This window comes from Balaenoptera borealis (assembly GCF_965194805.1).
Source record: "Balaenoptera borealis genome assembly, chromosome: 4".
Classification (NCBI taxonomy): Eukaryota; Metazoa; Chordata; class Mammalia; order Artiodactyla; family Balaenopteridae; genus Balaenoptera; species Balaenoptera borealis.
Window position 1 is genome coordinate 5565197 of NC_138861.1, and position 27981 is coordinate 5593177.

The 27981-nt window shown below is 34.5% G+C and overlaps 1 protein-coding gene across 8 annotated transcripts in view; it reads right to left on the minus strand.

The window, feature by feature from the left end:
* The window catches only part of FSTL5 (follistatin like 5), a 771595-nt gene that overhangs the window by 33905 nt on the left and 709709 nt on the right, over positions 1-27981 (minus strand). For all 8 annotated transcript variants that reach the window (XM_082391660.1, XM_082391659.1, XM_082391666.1 and 5 more), the window contains one exon: positions 26095-26219. In XM_082391660.1, the coding sequence (XP_082247786.1) occupies positions 26095-26219 (125 nt within the window). The remainder of the gene's footprint in view (positions 1-26094; positions 26220-27981) is intronic.

Genomic DNA, 27981 nt, shown 5'->3' on the forward strand with positions numbered 1-27981 from the left:
ATATTTTTGTATTGCATTCTTTAATCTAGAGGTTAAAAAATAGTGCAATGGGAAAAGCAGGGAAAACATAAGAAAACAAAAAAGAAAATATTCCTAAAGGAAAGCGATTAAGTTCCTGAATACTGACCAGTTCTTAGTACCACGTCCTCGAGGACTCACTGTCGTGAAGGATCTGTCCTTGGATTGAACTCCTATATTACTTTCCTAACTGTTTTCCACCCCAGTCTGCTGGGACTATAATCTCCACACCCACTACAGTGACACTTTCTCAATGAAAATCAGGATTTCATCTGATCCCATCTCTGATCAAAACTTTTACTGGCTTCTATCACACTTAGAATAAAATGTAATTGACTCTCCTTCCCCAAACCTGTCTCCTCTCTCTAGAGCTGCAGTGGCCTGCGGACTGTACCTCAAACATTCCAGAAGGATTTCTGATCAATAACTGAGCTCACAGTTGCCTCTACCTAAAATACTTGGCTTGATTGTTCTCTCATTTTTTTTCAATTAATATCTTTTCACAAATACCTGTTAAAATTCTCATTGTCAATAACTTCACATTCTACTCTTTTCCTCAATCTTTTATGTATTTTAGTGGGCCAGTGTAAGTTACTGGGGTTCTGACCATCCCTGGGTACTTGCAGATACTAACCTCTAGTCCTTGAAATTAGAAACCTGGTCCTGAATTCTGTGACCTCATCCAAGAACTGCTTGGTGAGGTTCTGCTCAGTTCCAGCAGGCTGTCCTTTGGTTGGCGTTATATAATTCCCATTTTTCATTCTCTATTAATGCCTATAAATTCCTTGTTTGAAGGACTATTGAGAACACTGCAAATGTTGTATATAAGGTACCCAGTAGACTGCTTGGCAGAATACTAAAGACCATCTACTATTACTGTCACTGCTGGTCTAATTAACGACGTTCATGAGATTTCTGAACGGGAAAACTAGACTTTCCTCCGTGTTAATGAGAATCTTCTTAAGAGTCCGGAACCAATTTTCTTGTTTATATTGCCAGAATATTCCAGAAACGAGCTAGGTTTGGAATTACTCCAAAGAAAGTAAAGCTAGGCATCCAAGGAGGCTAAGCAAATATGTGGAGGTACCAGCACAGCTCAGGGAATCTGAGCTTCTACACTGGGCCTTAGGGCAGCCTGTATTGCCTGCTCTCAATTTCCTCTAGCTGACCGTATTAAAAAAAAAAAAAAAAAAAAAAAAGCAGGCAATCTGAGTATAGCATTCCCTGCAGGAGGCCTAGATGCTATTCTCTAAAGTGCCCTAAGGAGTTTATTTAATTTTTTGAAAATACATCACACTATAATGCAACCTGTTTCTTTCTTAGAGAACAGAGTATGAGCTTTCATATGCACAGCTTTTTAGCCATGGTGCTGCCTTGGAAAGGACCTGTGGACTGAAAGCACATTACAGTGTATTACAATCCAATCACAGCTTCGCTTATCTACTTGGTAAGGCATTTATACTGCACTTATTACCTAGTACCTGTTAAGTCTGTTTATGGAGACCACAAGGAAGAAATAATTTTTATGCTCCTTTTAGTTTACTATAAACTCAGAAACAATTTTGCTTGAACAGCTGACCTGTGAATTAATAATGAGGGACTATAATTTATTTTCACTACAGCATGTCGAGTCCTTCCTTTGCGTTTAAAAATTGATGAGGCTCAAAACTCCATTTCTTTACAGGAAACAGATTTGAAAGGCCTATGGGGCAATCACCACGTTCCTCACATGGAAATTTCCTTCCAAGACCATGTCTTGGCTAGTAAAAGATCAATAAGTAAAAACAGTTTAGCTTTGAGTTCAGTATGACATAAAGTATTATATTCTTTATTAAGGACTTCCTGAAAATATTCTGTGAAAAACCATGTGAAGAATAATTTCTAGTCAAATAGATCATGCTTTATCTCAGAAATGCTGTCTACCTAAAGAAACAGTTAACTGAGTCTTTTCATCATGTGAATAATCTTCCCAGTTGCTTTCATTGGCTCTATGTTTTTGGATTTTTGTATCTACTGTTGTTGAAATGGAATCATTCTCTCTTCTATGTTTTTTATTCAGCGTTATCTTGAATTTGCCAAGACTAAGACATTGGTGAAATGAGAATTTCATCATTGGGATCATTGACCAGATACATGATGAAAATACACTCTTCTCCAGATATGATGCCTTAGTCTTGCACATAGACAGCTGTCATAGACAGCTGGTTCACATATGGCAGCTGAACCAAAGTCAACTGAAGGTAAACTAAGGCAGCAAACAGGGCTTCACCTTTTCTAGTATTTTATATTGTTTATCATCAGATGGAAGTAGGAGAGGGAACAAAGATTTTGCTAAGGTTCAAAGACTGCCCAGATTATCCATGTAGTAATAGTAATTCTTAAAGTAGTTTTAACATAATTATTTTGTCATTGGAAATAGATTGTTCATTTATTCAAACTATTTACTTACTCTTTACTGGGGACATAGGACATGACAGTGAATGATATAAAGTCCTGAAGGAAAATAGTGCACCCTTCTTAAGGTTTTATTTTTGAGAAACAGGGAGAATATTTCCTGAATAGTGTCTGTAGAAGACCTGTATTTTCCTTTATATAAAGAAAAGCTTATACCTCTTTTTCCACCTTCTCTAAATTAAAAAAAAAAATATTGCTTTTATTTTGTTCTATCCCCATTCTATCTCTTTATGTATTTATTTTCCTATACAAAGGGAATCTTGCTTCTTTCCCATTTTTTTTTTTTTTTTTCTAGGACTCAGTAGGCAGTTAAGATTTTGTAAATATCCAGTATCTAAATGCAGAGATTGGAAGTTAGGTCAGAAAGTGGCAAAACACTACTTTGAATTTTTGCAGATAACAATCCACAAACGAACTACAATTTTGAGAAGTTTAAAAATACGAAAAGGTTATACGATGTTGGAAGAGTTTTAAAAGGCAGACACTGATATTAGAGAGAAACTATACCTTGGAAAGAAAATATTTTTATACCATAAAACGTTGCTATCTTGATTAATGTTCAAGTTTTCCATATTTAGATATTAACTATGTCAGGGTATGAAAAATACTAAATCCAATGATCATGGGGTGTATCAGCTTCTGCCTGAATGTCACCCAAACAGGCTGAGTTTATGGTTTATTTGTAGTTAAGTCTCTACTTGGTAATGTGGTCAACTGAGATGTTACAGATATCATAAGCGTTTGGATGATTATGTATTGTACTTTAACAGCTATTCGTTGCTGAGGAAGTACTTATTTCAAAGAATGTTTGCCTCCTTTGAGAGAATGATTAACACCTTGTAGTCCTTCTATAGGACCAGAGGGCGAGTACAAGTCATTAAAGAGAAGAAGAGCCCAGACCATGATGCTCTGGCCTGAGTCAGTCTTAAGACCTGAGAGTTTGCTTTGAAGCTGAAGGGACTTTGGAGATGATTTGGATCAGTCCCTTCATTTTACAGATGAAAATCTTGAAGTCCAGTGAGATTAAAGGATATACCTGAAGTCACACAGTTCACTTATTGAAGAGCTTGGACTGGATCCTGTGTTCTTAAATTCTATTCTGTTCCTCTCTCAGGAAAGAGATCGTCATGAGTAGAGCTTAAAACTACTGTGGGAAATATATTTTTTTAACACCTCGGCTGCACTTTATTTACCTATTTACAGTTTTTTGAAGCATAGTTGGATCTACAATGTTGTGTTAGTTTCAGATGTACAGCAAAGTGATTCAGCCATACACATATATATCTATTCATTTTCAGATTCTTTTCCTTTATAGCTTATTACTAAATATTGAGCAGAGTTCCCTGTGCTATACAGTAGGTCCTTGTTTATCTATTTTATATATAGTAGTGTGTATATGTTAATCCCACCCTCCTAATTTATCCTTCCACACCCTCCCTTCCCCTTTGGTAGCTGTAAGTTTGTTTTCTATGTTTGTGAGTCTATTTCTGCTTTGAAAAGATGCTCAACATTGCTAATTATAAGAGAAATGCAAACTAAAATTACAGTGAGCTATCACCTCACACGGGTCAGAATGGCCATCATCAAAAAATCTACAAATAATAAATGCTGGACAGGCCGTGGAGGAAAGGAAACCTTCCTACACTATTGGTGAGAATGTAAACTGGTGCAGCCACTATGGAGAACAGTATGGAGGTTCCTTAAAAAACTAAAAATAGAGCTACCATATGATCCAGTAATACCACTCATGGGTATGTATCTGAAGAAAACCATAACTTTTTTAAAAAAATTTTTTAATTGGTACATAGAGAAAAATAAAGGTTAACTATTTTGGAGTATTTAAAGATTACAAACCATTAAAAAGTGCCAGGAAAAAATACTTAAAGAAAAAATGTACCATCTTCTAGCTAGAATCTCAATCTATATTTGCTTAATGTCATTTGTATTGTGTAACGTATAAACATTTGTGTATCTTCATATTCTTCACTATATGCAGAGATTCAACTTACTAAGATGAATTAACTATATATAGTAATTTTGTTTACATAATATTTAATAACCTTTGTCTGTTAGGTACTGCACTGAATGAATGGTTTTACAGATTAGCTCAGGACGCTTAATATCTAGAGTGCAAGGATAAACAAAATTCTCTCATATAAAATACAATATGATTAATACTGAAATGTCTGTAATCATAATCAGTTTTGATACTATAGGAAATGGACAGAGAATTATAGATGCAGCTAGAGGATGGTCCAGGAAAATCTGGAAAAATTCCTAAAAACTAACAGGCACAATTTGATGTGGGTTTTAAACAAAAGACAGAACCTTGTAGGCAGGTATGAAGGTGGATATTTTTAGCACAGGAATTATTCCAAGTTCATTTCTATGACATGCCCCTTTCCTTTTCCAAGCTTGAGGATACAAGTCTTTTAATAGAAAAAAAGTACATTTTTATTTTAATTACAAAAAAGGGTAAAACAAGCATACTTTCTCTGATGACCTAATGGTATCTAGTGACATGTAAAATATTTGCCAACTGTCTCAGAATTCAACAAAAAGTGGTTTTTGAAAAGACTTAACATTCTTTACCAAAGATCGTGCTAAGAATAAACTATGTCAAAATTCTGACAATAGCTTTTAATGTGATTTAATGGTCTATACCTATTGTTGAGATTAAAATATAAATGATGTATTACTATAGAAAACCAAGCATCACTAATATGTAAACATTATAAATATACAATATATAGTTTAGGTAGAAATTAGAAAACTCCTAAGTTCAATAAATGTTCAATAGTAGAAGTTAACTTTAAAATTTTGCACATGTTACATGCTATATCAGACACGAGAATAAGATCATCAGTTCTTCTACTGTGGGGAGCTTAACTGAACAAGGGTCTCAGCTGTTGTGCTTTGCATTCTGTAACTGCGTTTGTGACATGACCGTGTTGTCCGCAGGCTGGACAACTGAGCCAAAGGTTGAGTACGGTCCTCATAGTAGTAAAGCAGGCCCATTTCTACTGATGTGAGCCATCCCTGAATGGGGGTTTTGGCTCTAGGATTTCCAATGGCATTGCTAAATCTTCCTTACACTCTATGTTAGTCTAAGATGCTTCACCCAAACTAACTTCCTTTCTGACCATTCTTCTTCATTCAGGCTCAGACATGCACCATAATGAGACATGCATCATGATCAGACATGCACCATGGACAGACATGTACCATGATCAGACATGCGTCATGGACAGACATCCATCATGGGCTGACCGACATGCACCATGGTCAGACAAGCACCATGGACAGACACGCACCATGATTAACCATGCATCATGATCAGATATGCACCATGGTCAGATATGCACCATGGTCAGATATGCACCATGGTCAGAGAGCTTTCCCAGCCCTGCTTGGCTCCCTCCCCATTTGTTCTCACAGGAGCTTCTCCTAATATAAATTGCTTGCACAACGCTTGGTATCTGCTTTTCAAAAGACCCAGAATAAGACACATGCATATAAATGATACATAAAGATAATGTCTGATTACAATAAGCCATATCATGAATATGACAAGTTTTCAACAGAAGCAATGTTATTATTATTCAAGAAGCTGTCTTCATAGTAAACAATCAAAACTAGACGGTCCCTTGGCAATCTCAAAAATGCTATTCAAATTGGTCAATGAATATATCACTTTATACTTCTACCATACAGAAAAAAATTGGACTTCCTCAAAGGAATCAGAACAGCTTTTTTAGTTTCTTTTATTTTTTGATTATAAAGTAAGCTTGCCATGTTTTATTATTTACACCTGCTTTTGCACACATTCTTTCCTCTACCTATAACATCCTCCCTCTCGTTTCTCCCCCTGTTTGGCTGACAACCTACTACAAATCAAGTTTTTGTCAGTCTCAGGGTAACCATGATTAATAAAAATTCTCCAACAGACACAAGCAAAAAGATACGTATTTGTTAATGGAAGTCAAAGATTTAAGAACAAGTCTGTATGTGGTCAGAACTTCATGCAGAGAACACAGCAGAATGCTCCCAGTTGGAGGGACAATTCTACCAGCCCTCAGGTCCCCGTCAGAGCACACAACAGCTGGTGAAATTCCTTAAAATAGGATAAAGATCTAGAAAAGTCCTTTCTTCTATTTCTACCTTCTATTCTCAAGGGATCTACATACTTTCCCAGATTCTTCCAAGTCTTTAGGCAGTTTTGGCTATTGCCTGCCTGCTTGCCTGGTGTAAGAAACTAAGCATTCCTGAGTGGTTACTGGAGAAAGGGTGAGTTCGTGTTCAATTTTCTGGGCATACTATCTGCTAGCATTTTCATGTTCCAAGCTTTACATTCTTATATTTCTTCAGAATCCACTGTACACATCACTGCTACTGCCACATCTTCCCTGACTTCTCCAAAATGTTTGTCTCCTTTGTTTCTCTTAGAAATGTCTTGATACTACCTCTATTATAGCACTTACCATAATGCATCGGACTCTGTTTATATATTAAACTATTTTACTAGGTTTTGAAGACTTAAGGGCCAGTCCTCATTAAAACATGTGTGTTAATGATTTCTCTATCCACCCCCTCCATCTAGGCCTGTATTTGTCTGCAGATGGTCAGATTGAGCTGTCAAAAAGCTGGGACATTTTGATCATTCTTAATAAATTAGAATGATTAACTCTTACTTGAGATAGAGAAGTAAAAACTTTTCCTAAGTAGTTGCAAGCTTGCAGAAGAATGCTTTTGAAATACATTCAAGTAACTTTTACTAATTACATTCAATCTTTCCCTTACTGAGCATTCTGAATTGGCACCATGTTCCAGGCAATGACCTAAGTGTTGGGGTAAGAATACGATACCAGAGTATGATTCTGTTATTCAGGACTTTATTCTGATGGAGAAGACAAATATGTGAACAAAAAATTTTTGAAAAATGAGTTCTGCTATCATAGAAACTTGCCTGGAATTCTATGAAAATACAATTTTGAGGGGCTGGAATAGGTTTAACATAGGAGATTAGGTGTGGAGACACTGCCACCCTTTAAGAGGGCCTGGCATAGGAGAGGCATAGTGAGCAGTGTCTGAAGCACAAGATGAATAGTAAGTAGTAGCAGCTAGTGAGGATGAAAAAATAATTGAAAAGAAGTAGGTCATACATGGCCTTAATCCCATGAAAACTCCTTTTAAAGTTAATGATGGTTAAGTTACCATCTTGGAAGCAATGACTTGATTCTAAATGCAATATAAGTAATTGAGACAATTAGACAAATAAGAATATATTTTTGGCAGTAGAATCAAGAGCATGTGTGGATCTTGTGAAAGTGGGGAGTGAGATGGGGGGTGAGCTGTCCACATGGAAGCAGAAGTCACTTGGCAGGACTGAGCCTGGGGAGGAAGGTACTGTGGAGACTTTTCAATAATTAATTGTTGCTCATGGGGAGCTTAGATGCCGTTAGATACCAATAAATAAAACAAGTTGAAAGAGATGCAGGATTATACATTGCTAAATGGGATGCTTTTTTTTTTTTTTTTTCTCACGTTGATTTAGGACCAATGGTCTGTAAATGACAGTGTGAGTAAAAATGGCAAAGGCAAACAATTCCCTTTCACGGTCCTACTGCATCAAGGCTGTTCAGAGTGAGAATACCAGGCATGGCAATGTGTGCAAAAGTTGCCTCAATAAGGAGAATGGAGTTTCATTAGAGGCAAGAAGGGTAAAGAAAAATGCTGGTGGAGGTCTGTGGATGTAAGGAAATTTAAATAGCTCAAATAGCTGTCTATAAAAGTGAAATAACATCAAGGCATATGAGGTGATTTTCTGCCTGTAAGTCCATCTGGCCATCTGATATTTTTCACATTTATCTTTAAGTGGCCCAAAGTCTATACTTACTGTTTTTTTAATGTTCATAATGTACAACTTTGACTTAGAAATAAGTGAGCAGCTCCTTGTACTGAATGCATTGGTTGTGAAAATGAATATACCATTCAAAAAAAGCATTTTTTTTAAAATCTTTCATATGGTGCCTTTTAATTGCCCTTTTATCTCTTGCTGATGATAAAGAAAATAGGTTGCCCAATTAGCATCTTATATGGCTATAGAATGGTAATTTTACAATGTCTTATGAAAAAAATATTCATTAAAGTCTAAATAACACCTGGGATTATTTTTCAGTTCTCCAATTCATAAATCAAAATGAACAAAAGATAACGGTATCGAATTAAAATATATCATTACTGGACAAAGATTCAAAAGTAAAATTAAATTGATGGATCTATGTAATGAATTAACTACTATAATTGATGCTTGAATTTTTTACAGAATATTTAATTATCATATATGAAGCACTGTTCTGAAAGAGATAAGCATTCTACTCTGATATAATAGATAAGAAACAAAAATCTATCTTATAGTCATTCCTTTCTCTCATACATGAAATGTATCCTTTCTAAAGTTTATGCCAGTGACTTTTGATAGTGAGTACAAATATTGTTGCTCACAGAGTATTTAACACACAGGCAGCTATGAAGGAAGCTCTCAGATGATGACAGAAATGAGGAAATGACTAGCCTTGTTTTCTACTGGAAATGATTTAAGCATTGAAAACACCAGAACGTAGCATGATCCAATTATTAATAAACACACCTTATAATCGAAATAACTTAATTGATTCAATGTCCTGTAATATAATATGCTATTTTTTTGCAGATTAACAATGGACATATATCCAAAAATGTTCCATAAAACATGTTTCAGAAATATATCTGATCAAATAATAGTTTCAACATCTCTCCACAAAACAGAACAAGAAAACGTTAGTAGTTAAACCAAGTACAGGCAAACTGTAAATAGAGGTCAGTGTGAGTATATGTGTGTTGGAGGAGTGAGTAGGTTGGGGGCTTGGAGTGCCATCAGCAGAACCAAGTATTTAAAAACACTCAGACACAGCATTCAAACAAGACTATGTCCATATATATCCCTGTTCCAAAATTTAATAGCGGTGTGACATTGAGAAAGCCATTTAATTTCTCCGTGTCTCTCTTTCTTAATTCATGAAATGGAACTAGTATGGTTGCTATGATTAATAATAGGTTAAAACATACAGAGGATAAAACATTGCCTTGCACAATTAAACATTAATGAAGATCAATTATTTGTGAAGTGATTTAAAAAATATATGACAACTGATAAGGCAAAGGCACCAATCCATTAGAACATGTGACAACCGGTGTACACCGCTTAATACAAGCCCTGATTATTTAATACACACACATCCGTGCATATGTAAAATATATGTACATACAGGGTAAATTGAAACCAACTGACACTTTCAAATTTGTATTACTCAAAAATTATGTTAGACATGCACTGAGTTGTAGAGATAGCCTTTTGTGCATCTAAGGATTGTGTCAGGAAAGTTCTCCAAGTAATGGCCAGAGTGAGTTGGCTCAGGTATATATTCTGTAAGTGATTGAAGATTATTGCCATATTCAGAAGCTGCAGGTCCTGACAGATACAGATAATGTCAAACAGTACAATAACTGCTCATATTATTAGTCTTGGAGAAGAATAAGATGACTCTGCAGGTCATCTCACAACGATAAGGTTACTTTTTCTTTTATTTTACCTTTTTAAGTAGAAAAAAAGAATAGCTAAATATTCCAGAGGAAGCACTGAAAACAAGCATGTCATTATTGAACATGTAAGTGATTCACCAACATACAGATCTTTGCTCCATCCATTTTTTTGCAGAGAACACAGTGAGAGTGACTGCATATCTGGATGTCTTGATAACGTATTTGTTTTCTTTCTCCCTCCACCTACAGAAAGTCTCTGATGACCTCATTTTCCAACAGAATGGGGTTCTGTCTTGTTTTCCTCATGCTGTTCTGAGTTTTCTAATGAACATCTTCTGTGCTGGTGATTTATTCATTTTGTTCAAAACACTGACCTCCTTTTGGATCTGCCAGATATCATATCTTCTTGCTTTTACCACATTTTCCTTTCAGCCTTGAAGAAATAAAGGTCTCTATCATGTCTGTGATTTCAACCACTAATGGCGTTTTATTTTCAGGGTTCTGAGATGACTTAACCCTATAGGATTGACGTTTACAGTGGTGCACATTGATCATAACAGAAATAGCTGTGAGAAATTATTTTTTAATTTGTTTTGGGTATATACTGATATTCCTAGTAAACTGAGTAATACATTTTGAGAGTGTTCAAGCATTTACCTGCTTGATACTAATTAGGTAATAAGCATACAGATTTATCATTGACTATTTTGATAGTGACATTTCAAAAAATTCTCCAGTAATCCATTTGACAGGTATTTATTTAGAATTCTTCCAAGTCATCTTTGTTACAGAATGTTTTTTCTCTAAATTTTTGTGGCTAAAGATAAGGCCATCAACAGAGCTCATCACAGGAGTTGAGTGAAGCATCACTGCTCAAGACTGACCAAAATTCTATTCTTGGTTTTGAGGCTCCTCCTATATCCTGTTTGCTGAAGAATATGATTTGCTCTCTGTACAGAACCAATATTAAAATTTCAAATTAAAATAAACAAATAAACAAGACTTCCCGAGTTTTATAAGTTCTTTAGTAAATATACCAAATGTCAACTGCAGATGGCCTTGTTCTTCATTGTGTCACAATCTCATAAATTCCATCTTTAAAAAGAATTACACTTTTTGGAAAAATATCACGGAGTGAGTAGGGTTCTATCTTACTTATAAACCTTACCAATTATTCAACTTATAAACCTTACCAATTATTCAACATTCCTGTCAAGTAAGTTGATACTAAATTGAAACTGAGAAGCCTAATGAAATATGCACTCCAATATACATCGTTTTGAACTAGATAAAAAATTCACCGAGTAAATGTCTCTAGAGCATTTTCAGAATGGCATGAAAGACTTAATCTCAAACAAACAATCTAGGAGATTTATAATGAAATCTACCAGAGAGAGAGAAAAAAAAATAGTCTTTAAACCATAGAAGAATTACAATATTCCCAGGGTTCAAGGTCTTGTTCAATCACAAGTTTCAATCAAATCCTAAATGACATAAAAGTTTCCCTTGGAGGAAAGTCCTAGTGAGTTTTCTCTTCTGAGCACTTAGAGAAGATGTGGATTTGTGGAAGCTGTAGAGAAGGATGCCCAGATTGAATAAGCAAATAGTCCCATCTATAACTGTCGTAACTTAAGGAACTCTGAGAAAACTTCTGCAGATGGCAATCTCATAGGTTCGGTGTTACCTTGAGCTGACTCAAGTCATCCAAATATCTTGAACTGAGCTGTCTCCATACCATGTTACACAAGTGATTGATAATTGGTGACTTTCTGTCTCCACAGCACCTAAGGCCACAGGGAAGTTTTCAGCAAACTACAAACTGGGACTTAGCTCAGGGCACTTTTTTCTTTTATGCGGAAACACTATGCCAGATAGACACTCAGAGAAACATTACTAAGTGCAGTATTTTTTAACAAATATTTACTGAGTGTTAATTAGTGTAACTGCTATAGGAGATGCTATGACAAAGAAAAATTAATCATCCCAAGGGAAAAAGAAAATAGCATTTGTTAATCACGTATTGTGTGCTAGGAACTGTACAAGATCCTGCAATCAACCAAAATAGTGTGAAGTGAGTAATATGTATATTTTAGACATAAGGAAACCCAATCTCAGACTCTCATTTTATAATAAGATATCCAATTCAAACTTTTTTAAACAACAAAAAAATGGAGAGCTCATACAGAGGAAATTCTAAAACCAGCTAATTATAGCTGAAATTTGCTCTACAGTAATGTAACAATAACTCATTTTTTCCCCTTAATCTATTGGCTCTGCCATCTCCTGTCTTGGTTTCAGATCTAAGCTTTATGTGGTGTGAAAATTACTACTGTAGCTCTAGATCCTCTAGACAAACTACACAAAAATCAGAAGTCTCTTTCTCAAAAGCCCCAGCAAAATGTTTATCATAGGGGTTCTAAGTGGGTTACATACCCATGTTTGAACTAATGATTGTGGCCAGAGAGAATTCTGGGATCTATTTGCCTAAGCCTTTGTCAGGTGTTCCACCTTGGCAGATAGTATGTGAAAAAACTTATGCAAAAGTCTGTATCTAAGAAGAGGGCAGGGAGAACCGTTAGCAGACAAATTAATGTGCTTGGAATCACAGTGTAGTAAGTGTGATTCACTAAATTTGAAACTATGCCCTTACAGTTCCAAAGTATGAGTTCTTTTTAAAAAATAATTTTTAATTTTAATTAACTATATATATATTGCACTATAGGAAAATAAAGCAAAATATATCCTCAATTTCCTGTCGGAACCTGGAATACTGTCTGGCATACAAATAGTTGATGCTTAATACAAGTATGGAAAAAATAAGAAGTATGGAGAAATAGTAAAGGGTTAGTTGCATTAGCAAGGTGAGAAGTGAGAGGGATCAACTTAGGGCTGTGTCTAGAGAATGGAGAAGAACAGATTAATAAAGAGACATTACAAGTTAGACAAGGGCAAAGAACAAAAAATGAGTGCAGGGTCTGTTAGGACTGTAGACACACCATATTTTTCTCTGTCCTTTCAGAAATCATGTACCTTTTCTTTTTCATACTCATAGCCTAGTTTATTTCCTTGTTTAACAGAACTTACATTTCCTTACTCCATTTAAATATCTAATAAATTAAACGACTTGTGTATTTGTTTCTGATCTTTTGAAAAGGTGCACAAAATTTTAATGTAATATATATCAATATCGTCATGAATGACTTCAAATTTAGATTAAATCAGTTATGAAAAATAAGTATCTATGTCTAATTTGGTATCTAACAAAACTAAGGACAGACATAAAAGTAATCTTGCAGTGGATCTAAAGGATTCTGGTAATGGAAGTAGTAGAAACATAGTATATTTAGCTGGTCCTCTTATTTATCATTTGTTGGCCTTTAAAAATTTTTTTTTATTAAATTTTAATTTTATATTGGACTGTAGTTGATTTACAATGTTGTGTTAGTGGAGAATCAAACTAGTCTGAATGATATTAAATATTGTGGTCCCAAGGGGCTAAAGAACTAGTTTCCAGCCTAAGTCTGTGTGAATCTCAAGGACAAATGAAAAATGATGAAAATTCAAAACGTCAAGGGGACTCCAATTAAGGAGATTATAACACATTTTATAAAAGGTGGCTTTGAGAGAAGACTTGAAGGGTTTGTTAGGTGAACAAGGAAGAAACCAGACATTCTGCAAATAAATGCAGATTGGCAAGAAATGTGTAGGTCTGCAGTGAGGAGTCAAGTTTTGCTGTAGCAGAGGCACATAGAAGCGAGAGACGGGAATTTTTTAAAGGTGACATTAGGATAATTTGTAAAGCACACTAGTTGTTAGGTTTTACCCTGAAAGTGAAAAAAGCACTTGAATACTATAATGTATTGAGCGCTAAGACACTGAACTTAGACAGAACTGAGTTTATAGCTGGTTTCAACATTTATTAGTTAAGTGATTCACCATATGTAGAATAGGGATAAAAATTTATGTAGTTGCCAGTTTTAAATGAGGCAATGCATAAAAATTCTTAGCTCACTGTCTGGTAAAGAGTAAATGCCCAGTGTTTCTTAATTACTATTAGCATATTGTAAAATAACCATAGTAATAAGAACAAAAACTACAACTAAGCGATACAACCTGAAGAGATGTATATGATATAGCAACTCAGAATTGACTTCAGAAAATCAGACTGTAGCTTCTACATTAAAATAAAAAAAAAAAAAAATTATAGGGGAACACTTTAAATGACTATTGTATGTAGGACAATAGGAAAGTTAGACATTACTGATGAAACTGTTAGACAGTATGAATAAATGGTAGTGAATTTCCTGCATTTCCAGAAATTTTCTCATACCTGGTCCACTTTTCCTTAACATTCTCATTCCTTAATTTCTTGCTAAAATTTGAACTCTTGATTTATTTCTGTGCATGTCTTAGGAAATCTTCTGGAGTTTATCAAATTAAAAAGAGTGAATATTTTTAAGTTATTTATATTATAGTCTTACAAGAAAAACTTAAGGTTACTGTTTATATTTCACTTGTATAAATGAATTCCCTGGTGAATTTGAAATTTTAATAATGCCTTTATGAATCAGAAGAATAAATACAATTTATCTTGCTCCTGTAAATCCAAATATTATGGTGGTTTGAAAAGTGTTTTCAAGTGCTTTGAAATTTTAAAAGATGGTAAAATGGATCACTTTGAAATTAAATAAGTGGTAGAAGTACCAAAAGGGTTTTCAATATATCTCTTTTTTTAACGTATCTATTGGAGTATAATTGCTTTACAATGGTGTGTTTGTTGGCAGGGCACAGATTGGATTCAGGACATAAAAAAATGTATTAAATAGGTTAATGTAACTCTAGTTTCATGAGGTCACTGATAATGATGATACCCATACAGTATATTTCTTAATTCACAGAATATAAAATATTAAATTATAAAAATAATATACATCTCAAATGACTGTTGGCAAATGGTTTATCTTCCACTCTATTTCTATTTATTAAAAAGTAATTTGTGTCCAACAAAATCTCTTTGAATTAGATTTCATTATTTCCCAGTGTGAATAAAAATTTGGATGGAAGTAGAAGTTACTTTTCTGTCAAAAAATGTCAAGCAAGTTAAGGCTTATGCAAGAAATCAGGAAGGCATATCCAGTCAATATTAAGATACATGTATCTATGATCTATTAAAATATTTCTTAACATCATCTTTCTACATAAACTAATAATTTATGTTCAAGCCATTGTCATGTATCAATTAAATGAGTTTGGCCAAGCTTTTTTTTAATTAGAAATTATTCAGGGTTCAAATTACTCTGTGTATTTGATATAAATACAACAAAGTTTTTAAGCAGAATTTAAATAATGTATACTTTAATGAAAAACAAAAGTAATGTTTCCTTTCACTCAAATTGATGAATAATCTTGATTTACATTATTAATGAAAAAAATCTAGGTTATTTTAGGATTTTCTTGGCTTAGTTACATAAATCATCAGCTACTTCCATAGCATATGCAAACTCTGATTCCCTTTTGTTTCAAAGAAACTAAAAGGTATATTTATGTATGCAATATTACATAAGCATAAAAATTAGTGTCTACATCATGGCAAAAAATGAATTACTATAATTTTACAGTTTTTTTCTTAAAAATCAGTTGTCAATATAGAAAAAAATCTATATATTTCATAATTCCCTCCCCCTTCAAAAAAAAAAAAAAAAAGGAAAGAAAGGTAACGTTTCCATAGTATTGGAAAAAATTCAGCTAACCTCAGCCTAAACAAATACAGAGGAGATTTTAAGCATACCTAACCCAACAAGTAGTTTTAAGAGTTATTTAAGGCAACTATCATTTTTATTTCCCCTGAAGCTATTTCTATTCATTTTGTGAAGTCTGTATACCCTATATCACACTGATGTAAACACCAAAGGATAAAACCCTGGCACTGTGATGTCTGTTGCCTAGCATTCTTAATATACTCATGGGATTATTGTGACTATGTCTACTCATGACATGACAGATTAGACTTAATAGGAGATTTCTCCGTATATCTACTAATTTGGTAGGTTTTTCCACTACAGTTAAATGTAAAGGCTCTCTGACATCCTTTTCGTGTACTTCAGTTTTGCTTGAACCATATCTTAAAGAACTTTAAAACCTGACATGGGGCTTCCCTGGTGGCGCAGTGGTTGAGAGTCTGCCTGCCAATGCAGGGGACACAGGTTTGAGCCTTGATCTGGGAAGATCCCACATGTCGCGGAGCAACTAGGCCCATGAGCCACAACTACCGAGCTTGCGTGTCTGGAGCCTGTGCTCCGCAACAAGAGAGGCCACGACAGTGAGAGTCCCACGCACCACGATGAAGAGTGGCCCCCGCTTGCCGCAACTAGAGAAAGACCTCGCACAGAAACAAAGACCCAACACAGACAAAAAAATAAATAAAACAAAAACAAAAAAAACCCTGACATGTTGCTGCAAGATTATTTTTCAAGAGATAGAACACTGTAACATAACAAGTGAGCATCCTTAATTTGAAGGGAAAAAAAGGAATCCATTTGTCTACTTACTCTTTGATTGACCCACACTAATCAATTTCTTTTTCCTACATGGGTAGCCATAGTGAGGCTACAGCTACAGATTTACAACTAAATTAAAATGGTGCATAGGGCTCCCCTGGTGGCGCAGTGGTTAAGAATCCGTCTGCCATTGTGGGGGAAATGGGTTTGAGCCCTGCTCTGGGAAGATCCCACATGCTGTGGAGCAACTAAACCTGTACTCCACAACTAATGAGCCTGCGTGTCTGGAGCCTGTGCTCCGCAACAAGAGAGGCCGTGATAGTGAGAGGCTTGCACACCGCGATGAAGAGTGGCCCCCGCTTGCCACAACTAGAGAAAGCCCTCGCACAGAAACAAAGACCCAACACAGCCAAAAATAAATAAATTAAAAAAAAAAATGGTACAAAATATTAACTCAGGCGGATTCACAATAGTTTTTACAACCTCAAATCGCTGTAAAGACAGAGAATATCAGTGTCCCTAATGTTATCCATCTAAAGAACCCTCACAACTACCACTAATTTTACATTTTAAATAACTTTGCTAGGGACTTCCCTGGCAGTCCAGTGGTTAAGACTCCACGCTTCCACTGCAGGGAGCTCAGGTTCAATCCCTGGTTGGGGAACTAAGATCCCACATGCCACGCAGCGGAGCCAAAAAGAAAAAATAAAGTAAAATAAATTAACTTGATTATGTGGCAAGAAAAAAGAAAAGAATATGATGTATATATGAAATAAGCATTTTAGCCACATTCACAGAAACTTTCTGAAATGTTTTACTGACTTCTATCATTAATTTACACATGTGTTCACAAAGATAAATTTATTTATTTAATAGCATTGCTTTGTAGAGCCACAGTAGGAGTCTTTCATTCAAAAGGGAGGTTTTTTTGGTATGATACTTGTATTTAAAATTTTAACATTTTAATAAAACATTTCTTCAAGAAAAATTCATGAATTCATAAAATTAAATGCTATGGTAAAAAATATCTTCTTCCTCCAACAGAAAAATAATATATCCACTTAAAAATAGAAAGAATTAGAAAGATCAATATGCATTATTGTTTTCTATACACATTTTATGAGAACTAATATTGCTTTATCTGCTTGGTTCAAAATATCACAGTGTAATCTATTACATGTACATATGAAATAGGTCCTGGCAATAGGCACATTAGATTCACATAAGAAATTCTTTAAGTTCTCAGGATGAACTCTGCCCCCCTCTTGTGAAGTAGTGCATTGTATGATAACTTTTGATGTATTTCTTCATGCAACTTAATTGTTATCTTAGTCTGTTTTTACTACTAACAAAAAAACCCAAGTAATTTAAGCGGTCATATTGTTTACTCGTTTAGGGTAAAATAAGTTTGATTTACCATTTCCAGCAAAATCCCAAATCATACGTGACAGAGGGGGAAAAAGTATGTGGAAATGTGCTATGTACACACCACAGCTGTCTCCTAAGGAGAAGGCTGCCCTTTGTTTTACTGAACACTTTGGTGAGTTAGCTTAAGGACCTCTGAGGGCAGAAGCAAGAGCTATTTTACTTTGCATAATAAAACTCAGGAGGCAGATCTGCAATGTAGAGTGTTTCTAAATTACATGTTATTAGTGCTCCATTGATTTCTTCAGTGAGAAATGCCATAGAATGAATCTAGTTAGAGGCTTTTATTAAATCCTAGAGCTTGGAGTCTACTAATAATACCTGTACAAACTTTTTATTTTTTAAAAATAAGGAAATCCTTATATTTCAAACAGAGCTTGCTTTTAAATCCACCCTTATTTCCCACACAACAAAAATATTACATAGCTAATATGGGATAGTAATCTGACCAAGTGAACATTCTGTCAGAAGAGGGGCTGGCATACTTGATTCATCCACTTTGGGCTCTTTCCTTACTAGGCTCATATACAGCCTGTTAATACTGGGCAGAGACCAAGTGGGGAATCAGACAAGATTCTCTAACTCAAGAAATAATGAAGATAACAAACTGAACACACACACACAACACTAGGCTACAAGCAGTTGGTGATTTTCTGTCTAAGCATTTTACACTCCATGTGTGGGCTGTACCAATATGCTAAAGAAGGTGGGAAGTACTGCTTAAGATAAAAGCAAATCCAGTAACCATAATGAAAAAAGAAGAATGGCATGACAGGTCAAAGCTTGAAAAGTATAATGTGTTTACTTCTTTAGAAATAAGATGAAGAAAGTTAGCACGTGTTATGTAGAAGAAGCTTTGCATCCTTGTAAGAATGCTGGAGGGTTTACCAACGATGAATTGCATATGCATGTGCATACACACTCTTAAAAGTATATAATTTCTTTAAAAAACAATCTATGACTGTCTTGTTTTTTAAGATAGTGCACAAGGCTCTGAGAATTTAGGGAACTGAGAGGTCCTGACAGTCTAGAGTTTGTGTTTTTGTAGAGTGGAGAGGGAAGGAAGAAACTCAGAGAAATGGGAAAAGCGAAGGTCATGGTTTCAGGATTTATAAGTGCTTCAGATATTCACTATTTAAGAGCATAGCTAGATAGATAAAGTTCCAAATCCTGGGATATTTAAACCCTATTTGTTTGTTAGTTTATTTCTCTGTGGGAGGAATTAGCATATAAGCATGAAGGGAGCAAAAAAATAATTGAACCTCACTGAATTGTGACTGCCAGATCTTTATCTAGGAACCGTGTTTGGAAACAATTTTAATTGCTACTCATCATGCTGATAATATACTTTTCCTAAAAAGACATGAAACAACTCATATTTTCAATTTCTGATGTGTTTGGGCTTCAATGTAACCAGATAATTTTAGTGCTAAAACTGTATCTCCATCCACCTGGCCTGTCCATGAATCAAGTCACAAGTGTAGACTTGTCTTGATATATGGCCAGCCATATATGTAATTTTGCTTTAACAGATTTGATAAAATATGAGGGAGAATGATATACTTTACTAACTTTCACTTTCACAGAATGTTTATTTTTTCCCTTAGAGAAGCTTTAAGGAAACATCTATCAAACCCAATCCCTTCTTAATCATTTTCTTGCTATAACTTATAAAGAAAAAGGAGTGCTAGAGACCTCTCTCCAGACTACCATGGTGCCCGCTACGCGTTATTTCCTCTTTCTTCACCCCTTGAGTGGCAACATAGCCATTGGCTGTGCAGGGATTATGGCAGATCTGACCCTGGATAAGCCCCTAGCCACTTATTGCCATATTTGATTGCAATCACTCATCAACTTTTGAGGGTCCTAAAAAAGTGACTCTAGTTACCACCTTCATCTTTTCCAGCCCACCCACAATGAAGAATAACACTGAGGTCCACTTTCCATAAGATTAATGAACTATCCAATCTGAGACATTCACTGGAACCAACTTCACCTCAGGGTATGTGCTAGGGAAGAGAGGAGTATATCAGGAAGAAATTCTTGGAACATTATTTGTTTGTTTTGGTTAGCAAGTCAACTGCAGAAGAAGACAGAGTGTGGAAACTGACATTTTCAGATTTTTATAGAAGTGCCTGTTGCTTTCAAGGTCTCCCTGTCACTGTGATTTACAGATACACACTCTATTCATCTTATTGTTTATCATGTAATCATTGATTGAAACACACACACGCACACCATCCCAACTATAACCATTAATTTTAAGACACTATGCAATCAACCAATCACCCCTAAAGAAAAATGACAATAATAAAAATATCATTTTCCCAACTGCTCCATATTCCTCTCAAGAAAAAGGAGTACTTTAAAGGTAGATTTCTAGAGAAATGTAACCCAAAGGAACAGGAGAAGTAGTTTGAAATTCTAGACAATAAGATCAAATGTGGTATCGGGGGTGATTTCAAGGGTAGGCAAGCCTTTCAAAACATCTCGGATAGCGATGTTACCTAAGTTGCTATCTTCCCTTTCTATATATAGCACTAGTCCTGGGATAGGTACGTAAAACAGAAATGATTGCCTTCTTGTATTTACTATAAGCATCCTCTGTGCCAATTTACACTGACCTACTTGAACTGGATGAGATTAAACTCTAGTTGCACTCCAATTTGAGAGTGGGCAAGAGATGGGAGAGGCGTGATTTACAGATGCTACGAGGGTCAGACTGTAAATACATCTTTTTATATCAACTGACACCTGTTTTCAACTGTATCAAAGGTATTGTTTTAGTCAGTGAAAATTTTAAAGAATTTCTATTTATAGCCCTAAATAGCCCAAATGTTAGCTGTGCCCTTGTATTTAGGTAAAAATATCTTGACGGTAATAATTTTTCTTACCTTCCAGCTATTTTTATTCATGACAACACGAAACCTCTAAGAAAGACTTCTGCTAATTGTTGTAGCACTACTTTCTGGCCTTCTTAGTGTCTTGCACTAAGCTTTATCAGATTTCCCTGCTCTGAACCACACTGGCCCCTTCTAGTTCTCACTTTTATACCCCCTACGACCACAAATAAACCATTTGTTGGAGAATTATCTAAGATTTTCTAGGGAGATCCAGTGGAATTGTTTCTTCACTCATTGCTTGACTACCTGCTACCCATGTTTCTCTTCCTATTCTGTCGATTTTCTTCACCGCTCCAATCTTCATACAGAAATTAAAAAAAAAATATGGTAACATGATAAATTACTGCCAAACCTATTGTTTTTCACTTCTTATAGGCAAATTCTAGTAGCACCTGCACAGAAAGTTGTAATCTTTACATATATTACAAGAAACTGACATTTACATTTTTCTCTTCAAAATGGTGCCCAAAATAAAACACAATCAATTATGTAAATGTCTTTTCTTTTTGAGATTTGATCTTTAATCCAACCACTGTAACACAACCATTTTTCTGAAAACAATAAACTTATTTTTAAATTTCTGGCTAATTAAAAAATTGATAACAAAAATCATTAAATTCCCATGTATTGGCCAGATCATAAAAATTGTAAGAGTAGTAGAACTATAATATTATTCAAATATATCTATGTACATGTAATGATATAATAACTTAATTCTTTGGATTCAAATTATGAGTAAAATAATGAAACATTTTGCTTTACATTTGTAGAGCACTTTTGATTATAAAGATAATAAATTATTTCAATTTCTATGACATTAAATAGATATAATTGACTCTTCTGAGAATTACACATGCATTTTTATTTTTAATAGTCTCTTTTAATTTTACCTATCTGGATATTTTTGTACATAGAAGAAGATAAAATTATAAATTAAAATTCTTCATATAAGAAATTTATATTTCTCAGGTCATTACAAAACACTCCTTTTATAATGCATAATCTCTTCAACTTTAGAACTATGATTCATGGTTCATTAATGACTTGTTGAAATTTAAGGTTTTTTCAAGAAAATTTTCTATTAACTGCCAGTCTGAAAAATGTCTGTTTAGTATACATTGCTAGTTAACTGAATGCACAATGAGTTATTAATGTGAAAAATACATCATTTATTACATATTCAATGATCTATTTTAGTTAAAAAAAAAACGTAAGATATAAAATGTTTTATTCTTACTTAAAAGCAAAAAGGCATATAATTGTACAGTGATTTAAATCAATGTATTTCAATAAGCATCAGAAAATCTTTTGTGTTATTAACTAAATTTCAAGTAATTTATATTTTCTCTAAATATTTAGGGGGTGGATTAGCCAACTCACACTCAGATGTATTAAAAATATCTAATATGGAGTTTTAATAACTTTTTAAAAATAAACTCTGAGTCAATAAGTATTAATCAGTCCCTTTCAGAAGCTCAGGAACTATGGGGGAGACAGGAGTGTAATATACCCTCTCTCATCTTCCAGGAAGTTTAGTTTAGTTAAACTAAACTGTATTCACAGTTGGAGCTAATAGACACCAGGCTTAAAGACTGGTTGCATGCTGGCCTCGAGTTTTTCTGCACCATCTCCTGGGCAAGCGCTCATATTCAAGAAAGAGACAAGGATGCCAGCTTGGTTCATTAGCCAGAGCTCAACACTTTAGAGACCCTTTTGATTTAGATCAAACGTATATTGCATTGGTATGTCTGGTTGAGCTCAGCCTAGGGCTCAGGTAATCTTCTGTTGTCTAAAGAGAAGGAATGTGTAAATATCAATAAAACCCAAAGAAGTTATTTTCACTAATAAGCTCTTATGCTATAGTATAAAATAGAAATAATGGTATGTGGCCTGGACTGTGCCACTCGGAACGGGATGGAATTCAGCTGGGGAGCTGAATGAATGGGTGGTACCAGGCCATCATTCTCAGGCGTTTTTTAAGTGAAAATTAATCTCCTGAAATTCAAATTCCTCAGGACACTCAGAAAGGTATCTACATTAGGCTCTGAAGAATTTCTACAGTGCTGAGAACTTCAAACTGTCTTAAAAAGTGAACATCTTTCCAAATAATGATTGATTAGTTTTTTTAAGCTACAAGTTTATCTTTTAGTATAGATGTGAAGTAATTTTGTTTCTCTTAAATTCTTCAGTTTTGATTTACGTTACAGACTAAACAAACCTGAAAATTATAGATAACAGAAAAAAAAATAAGAAACCAAGCAGAGAGAGAAAAAAAAAAAAACGTTTAGCAAAACTGTAGCTAATTGCAGGGTAGCCCTTTCTCCAGTGTACATTATGAGTAGTTTCGACACTACTATTATGGGCAGCTTAATTTTCAAACATTATGTTACTCCAGTCCCTAGAAAGAAACGAAGTAAGCTGGTTTAAGTCACATTTGCCAATGGCAGATGGTGCTGCTGGGGCATTCAGGCTGAGATCTGTCTGACAGGAGATGTAAGTCCTTCTTCCTATTTACTGCTTCCACGCACACCATTCCTGTGTGCTTGACGCCGTGCTGGTGGCCTGTCAGATCTTGTGTTAGGTGCTGAGAAATCAGGTACATAAGAAATACCTTCTTCCCTCAATATTACGTAGTCTGGTTTAGGAAAGAGTGTAACACTTCCTTCTTTATTTCCATTCTTGTGAGAAACATGAATTAAGCGCCTACCAGTTTTGAGGCACTAAGGATATAAAATCCTGATGCACATCCAGAAGTTTTTCAGACACAGGAGATATAAATTATTTGAAATGAGAGAGTAGCAATCTGAGAGAAATGCAGATTAGTGTGATGAGGGGTCAGAGGAAGAAAACTAATATTAATTAAATGCATATTATGTGTCAGACCTTCTGCCTGGCCTGGAACATACACTCAACACAATAGTCAGAAAATAGTCTCAAATTCTGTTAAAGACAATTCTTAAAAAGAGCAATCTCAGGACACAAGCCACATTTAGGTAGGAAAAAATGTTCCATGAATTGGTAAGAGAAAAGACTATATCTATCCTTCAGGTTTTCCTGATGTGGAAAAGATCCCCATTATGTTAAAAATACTTTTCATATTTAACAGTTTAGTTTCGGAAATGCGTGCTAATTTTTACTCTTACTTTTCACTTTAGCAGTAGGGATAATTACTGTGAAATGTAATAGGAATTATGATGATCATTCACATTCATTAAAATGGGACTCTATATGCTGGTAGAATTGCTATAACTTAATATAGAATTCTGACACGTATTGGCAAAACACCTATGCATTTGACTATATATCCCTAAAAGAAATAAAGACATTTAAAAATATCCTCAAGCATACTTTTCAGTGTTTCTCCCAATATATAGAAATAACTGAAATAAAATTTTGTTTTATTATGTGTTCACATTATTTGTGTTCACATTATTATACGTGTTCACATTATTTGCATGCTCCTCTAATTATTATTAGCTCCAACTTCAGCTACGTAGTAATCATTTTGACCCTCAAGAGGTGTGATGTTCTGACAGCATATTGTACAATACATACAGGCCCAGAATCACACATGGCATCACTGCAGCCAGACAAAGTTAAACTCCTGCCTCTAGTAGCGATTTTACCCTAATGATCCAATTTACTTGTTATAGGGGAAAAGAAATACCCCAAATTGTATACTATTAACCATATGTGTCATAGATATAGGAATTTTGACCCAAATAATTGTGTTAATAGTGCATTTTTTTTTAAAAAAAAGCAAAGTTGATAATAGTATATTAAGTACAGTAACAGGGAATAGGAGAATGAGAGAAATAAAAGCAAATGTTACATATTAAATTATTTATCAGTAATAATTTATCAGTAACTTGAAAATAACAAAAAGATATTTATTAAACATAACACTCAATGCCAATTAAATAAAATTTTATCCTCAATAGATAAGTATAAGAACATAATATATTTTTTAGATATCACCTCAAGAGGGGCCATTTTCAGTTTCTCTGCTGATTTCTTCAGTCTCTTAACTATTATAGTGCTTGCACTCGGACCTAAAGATTATTACTTTAATGCAAATGCAAATACTTCTCAAATATGCTGCATTTTCAATAAGTTCTACTTATTTTCCATAAAAACATGTAATTATTGTGACATGTATAAAAGTATATTATAATTTTTAATCACTTTATTGCTGAGCATATAATAGGTGTTCTGAAAATAATAATCAGTTACTTGACAAATACATTAAACTCTTTGAAAACATATACTTGGTTGTCCAAAGAATAGTTTCTATATCATATCTTGACTGTGAGCCCCAATTCTAATTTATGAATCTCCCTTTTTATTTTTGCAAGTTGAATTTTTCACTCTTTCGGAATTCTTACAACTCCAACTTTTAGACAAGATAATTTTCACGTTAATTCAAGGGAAACAAATATATACAAGAACCAAATAATGGCTCATATAACATATGTGAAGCAGTTTCCTCCCATCCAAATTCCCTTGAAATAGAGAATAAAATATTACTTTGGTTCAGATTCACTAACATTGCTAAGCAATACTTTAAATACTTCAATAAATTATCAAGAGACATAGTATTAGAAATTGTGAATATCCAGTCTCCCCCTGTTAAGTATTTAAACCACTTCTGTGAACCTTTAGAGTGATGTCATTAGGAGTTATTGCTTTTTTACCTCTCGTGAACACAGAGAGATATAACACGCCCACACATTTTCTCAAAGTGCAGATCTCACACATTTCATTTCAACTTACCATACTCCCTGATACAATGTTATATTCATTTCTATATGGGCAAAACAATACAAGAATGTTCTTATAATATGTTGAATAGATCTTGATGCAAGTGGCCCTCTTCTCTGAAAGGAACTCAGGCCAAGTTCAAACATCAGCATTTTGCAAAAGCCTAATCTGAAGACCTTAAGAGCAATTTGCCAAAATATTAACTATAAGATTGATTTAAAAATACACGCATACCTTTATAGATTCACTTCTCAATTACACATAAAAGGGAAGAGAAGACAGAAAATTCATCACTAATGTTGATCAATAAAAGTTCATCAAGCAGACGAGACAGAGCTACAGTACAATTATGTGTATATTTGTGGTATAACTGAATTTTTCTTTTGGTGATTTCCCGTGGCTTTCTACCAAGATTAGGGAGAAATCTAAAAGTCAATGCTCGTCTGAGCACTCACCTCACGTGGGTGATGAGGAGGGTGGCGGTGGGGATGAAGAAGTCATCGGCTCGGTCGAACTGCTTTCCCACAGGCTGGGTGTGGATGGTGTGGTGTGGCGCGTCCCCGCTGGCCAGGGTTATCACCTAAACACAGCACCACGTTTAGATCTTGGCCATGCAGGCCCTTAACGGGATCAGAGATGAAATAAATCTCTGGCGGTTGTTTGCACAGACTCTTTGTTTTCAACCTCAAAATTAGTACAGTGTTAAGCAAATTGCAATTCTGCGTTTGCTTATTTTCAGTGTAAAAGTTTCTAAAAGAAAAAAATGGGAGACATCTTTTTCTTGAACAATTTCTGCCTAAAAGATAAAATAAACATACATATAGGTAACTTCTGCATTATAAAAATGTTATTGCTATAATAAGAAATATGAAAGCAAGCGTACATATGATGTAAATGAGATGCTGGCTTTCTTTTCTTTCTTCCTTCTTCCCTCCCTCTTTTTCTCTCTCTCCCCCTTCCTCTCTCTCCCCCTTCCTTCCTTCTTTCCTTCCTTCCTTCCATCCATCCTTCACAACTTGATTGAGGAATAAATGATATATTAATAAAAAAAAACTCCCCCTCTTATACAACAGAGTTGTAAACATAGGACAGAAAACTCTAAAATATATCCTTTGAAATATTTGCTCTTAGAAATCTTAGAATAGATTACATCATATTTAAAAAAGTTTCCTTTTATAAATTGAAAATAATAAATTTGAGTAAGTTTTAATCAAAGAGGTCTCTTCCAACTATTCATCATTAATTGGTTTTTAAAACTTTCATAGTTCATTAAAGAAAAGGTCACTACATTTAAGCTCTTTTATCCCATTTTGCATGAAATTCTATCAGTTCTTTCTTCTGATTTCTCATACCTTCACAGCTGTCCTATTGTCCCTGCTGCACAACCATTGTTCTGTGTTAGCTTTTTAAAGTATTTTCCTGCCTTTATTTTACCCCTTTTAAATCCTTTCTACATATGGGCACCAAATCAAACTTCCTAAACTTCTGACTGCTTAAGTTAAACAGACTTTCTTCCCTCAAAACTGGGTGTCTTCCTTTGGTTTTTAGGACAGAAGGAGATAGCAGTTTTAGTTTTAGATTTTTTTTTTACTTTAAAAAGTTAATTTTTGTTCATTGCAATGAGCATAATTTTGTTGCGCTACATTGGGAATTGCCAAGTTCAAGAAAATACAGTAATTATTGTAATAGTCAAGAAAGGCTCAGTCATGTTACAGTCACAAACCAAAAGAAAGCAGAAACAAATCTTTACTTCTTTACTACTTACTTCTTTATTTTTTAATAATAAAGATTTTTGTTTCGTACCTCTTACTTTCCTAGAGGGCTTTGGCAGGATATCTATTGTTTTTAGTGTTTTTAATTCCATTTTCCATGTGGAAAGAGCAGCCAACTACCTTGAATGTTTCCATTCATGAAAGACCTCTTTTGCCAAAACTAATCATATGGCCTCACTCAACCAAAAGAAGTCCCCCCCACCATGTGCCCAGAGGAAGAGACAAACAAAGTATGTGATAACGCTTTAAAGACACTCTACCTATTTTATTAATGAGTAACAGTGAGAAAGTCCTCACTGGATTTTAGCCATTCATAATTATGCCTACAAGACTTTAATGAAACTCAACGGGGGTAATAACAATGGAACTGTCCAAATTTTCTTCCCTTTAGATTGTATAGAGGTACATAATTCTCAAGCTGCATGTATGTGTATTTGAAATTAATAATAATACTTAGACTGACAGCAGCAATAATAATACTGAGAGCTTGCTATGGGCCAGGTAACACTTAAACAACACTATAATGTGTGTATTGCACCCCAAACTTACTGATGCAAAAATATTTCATGC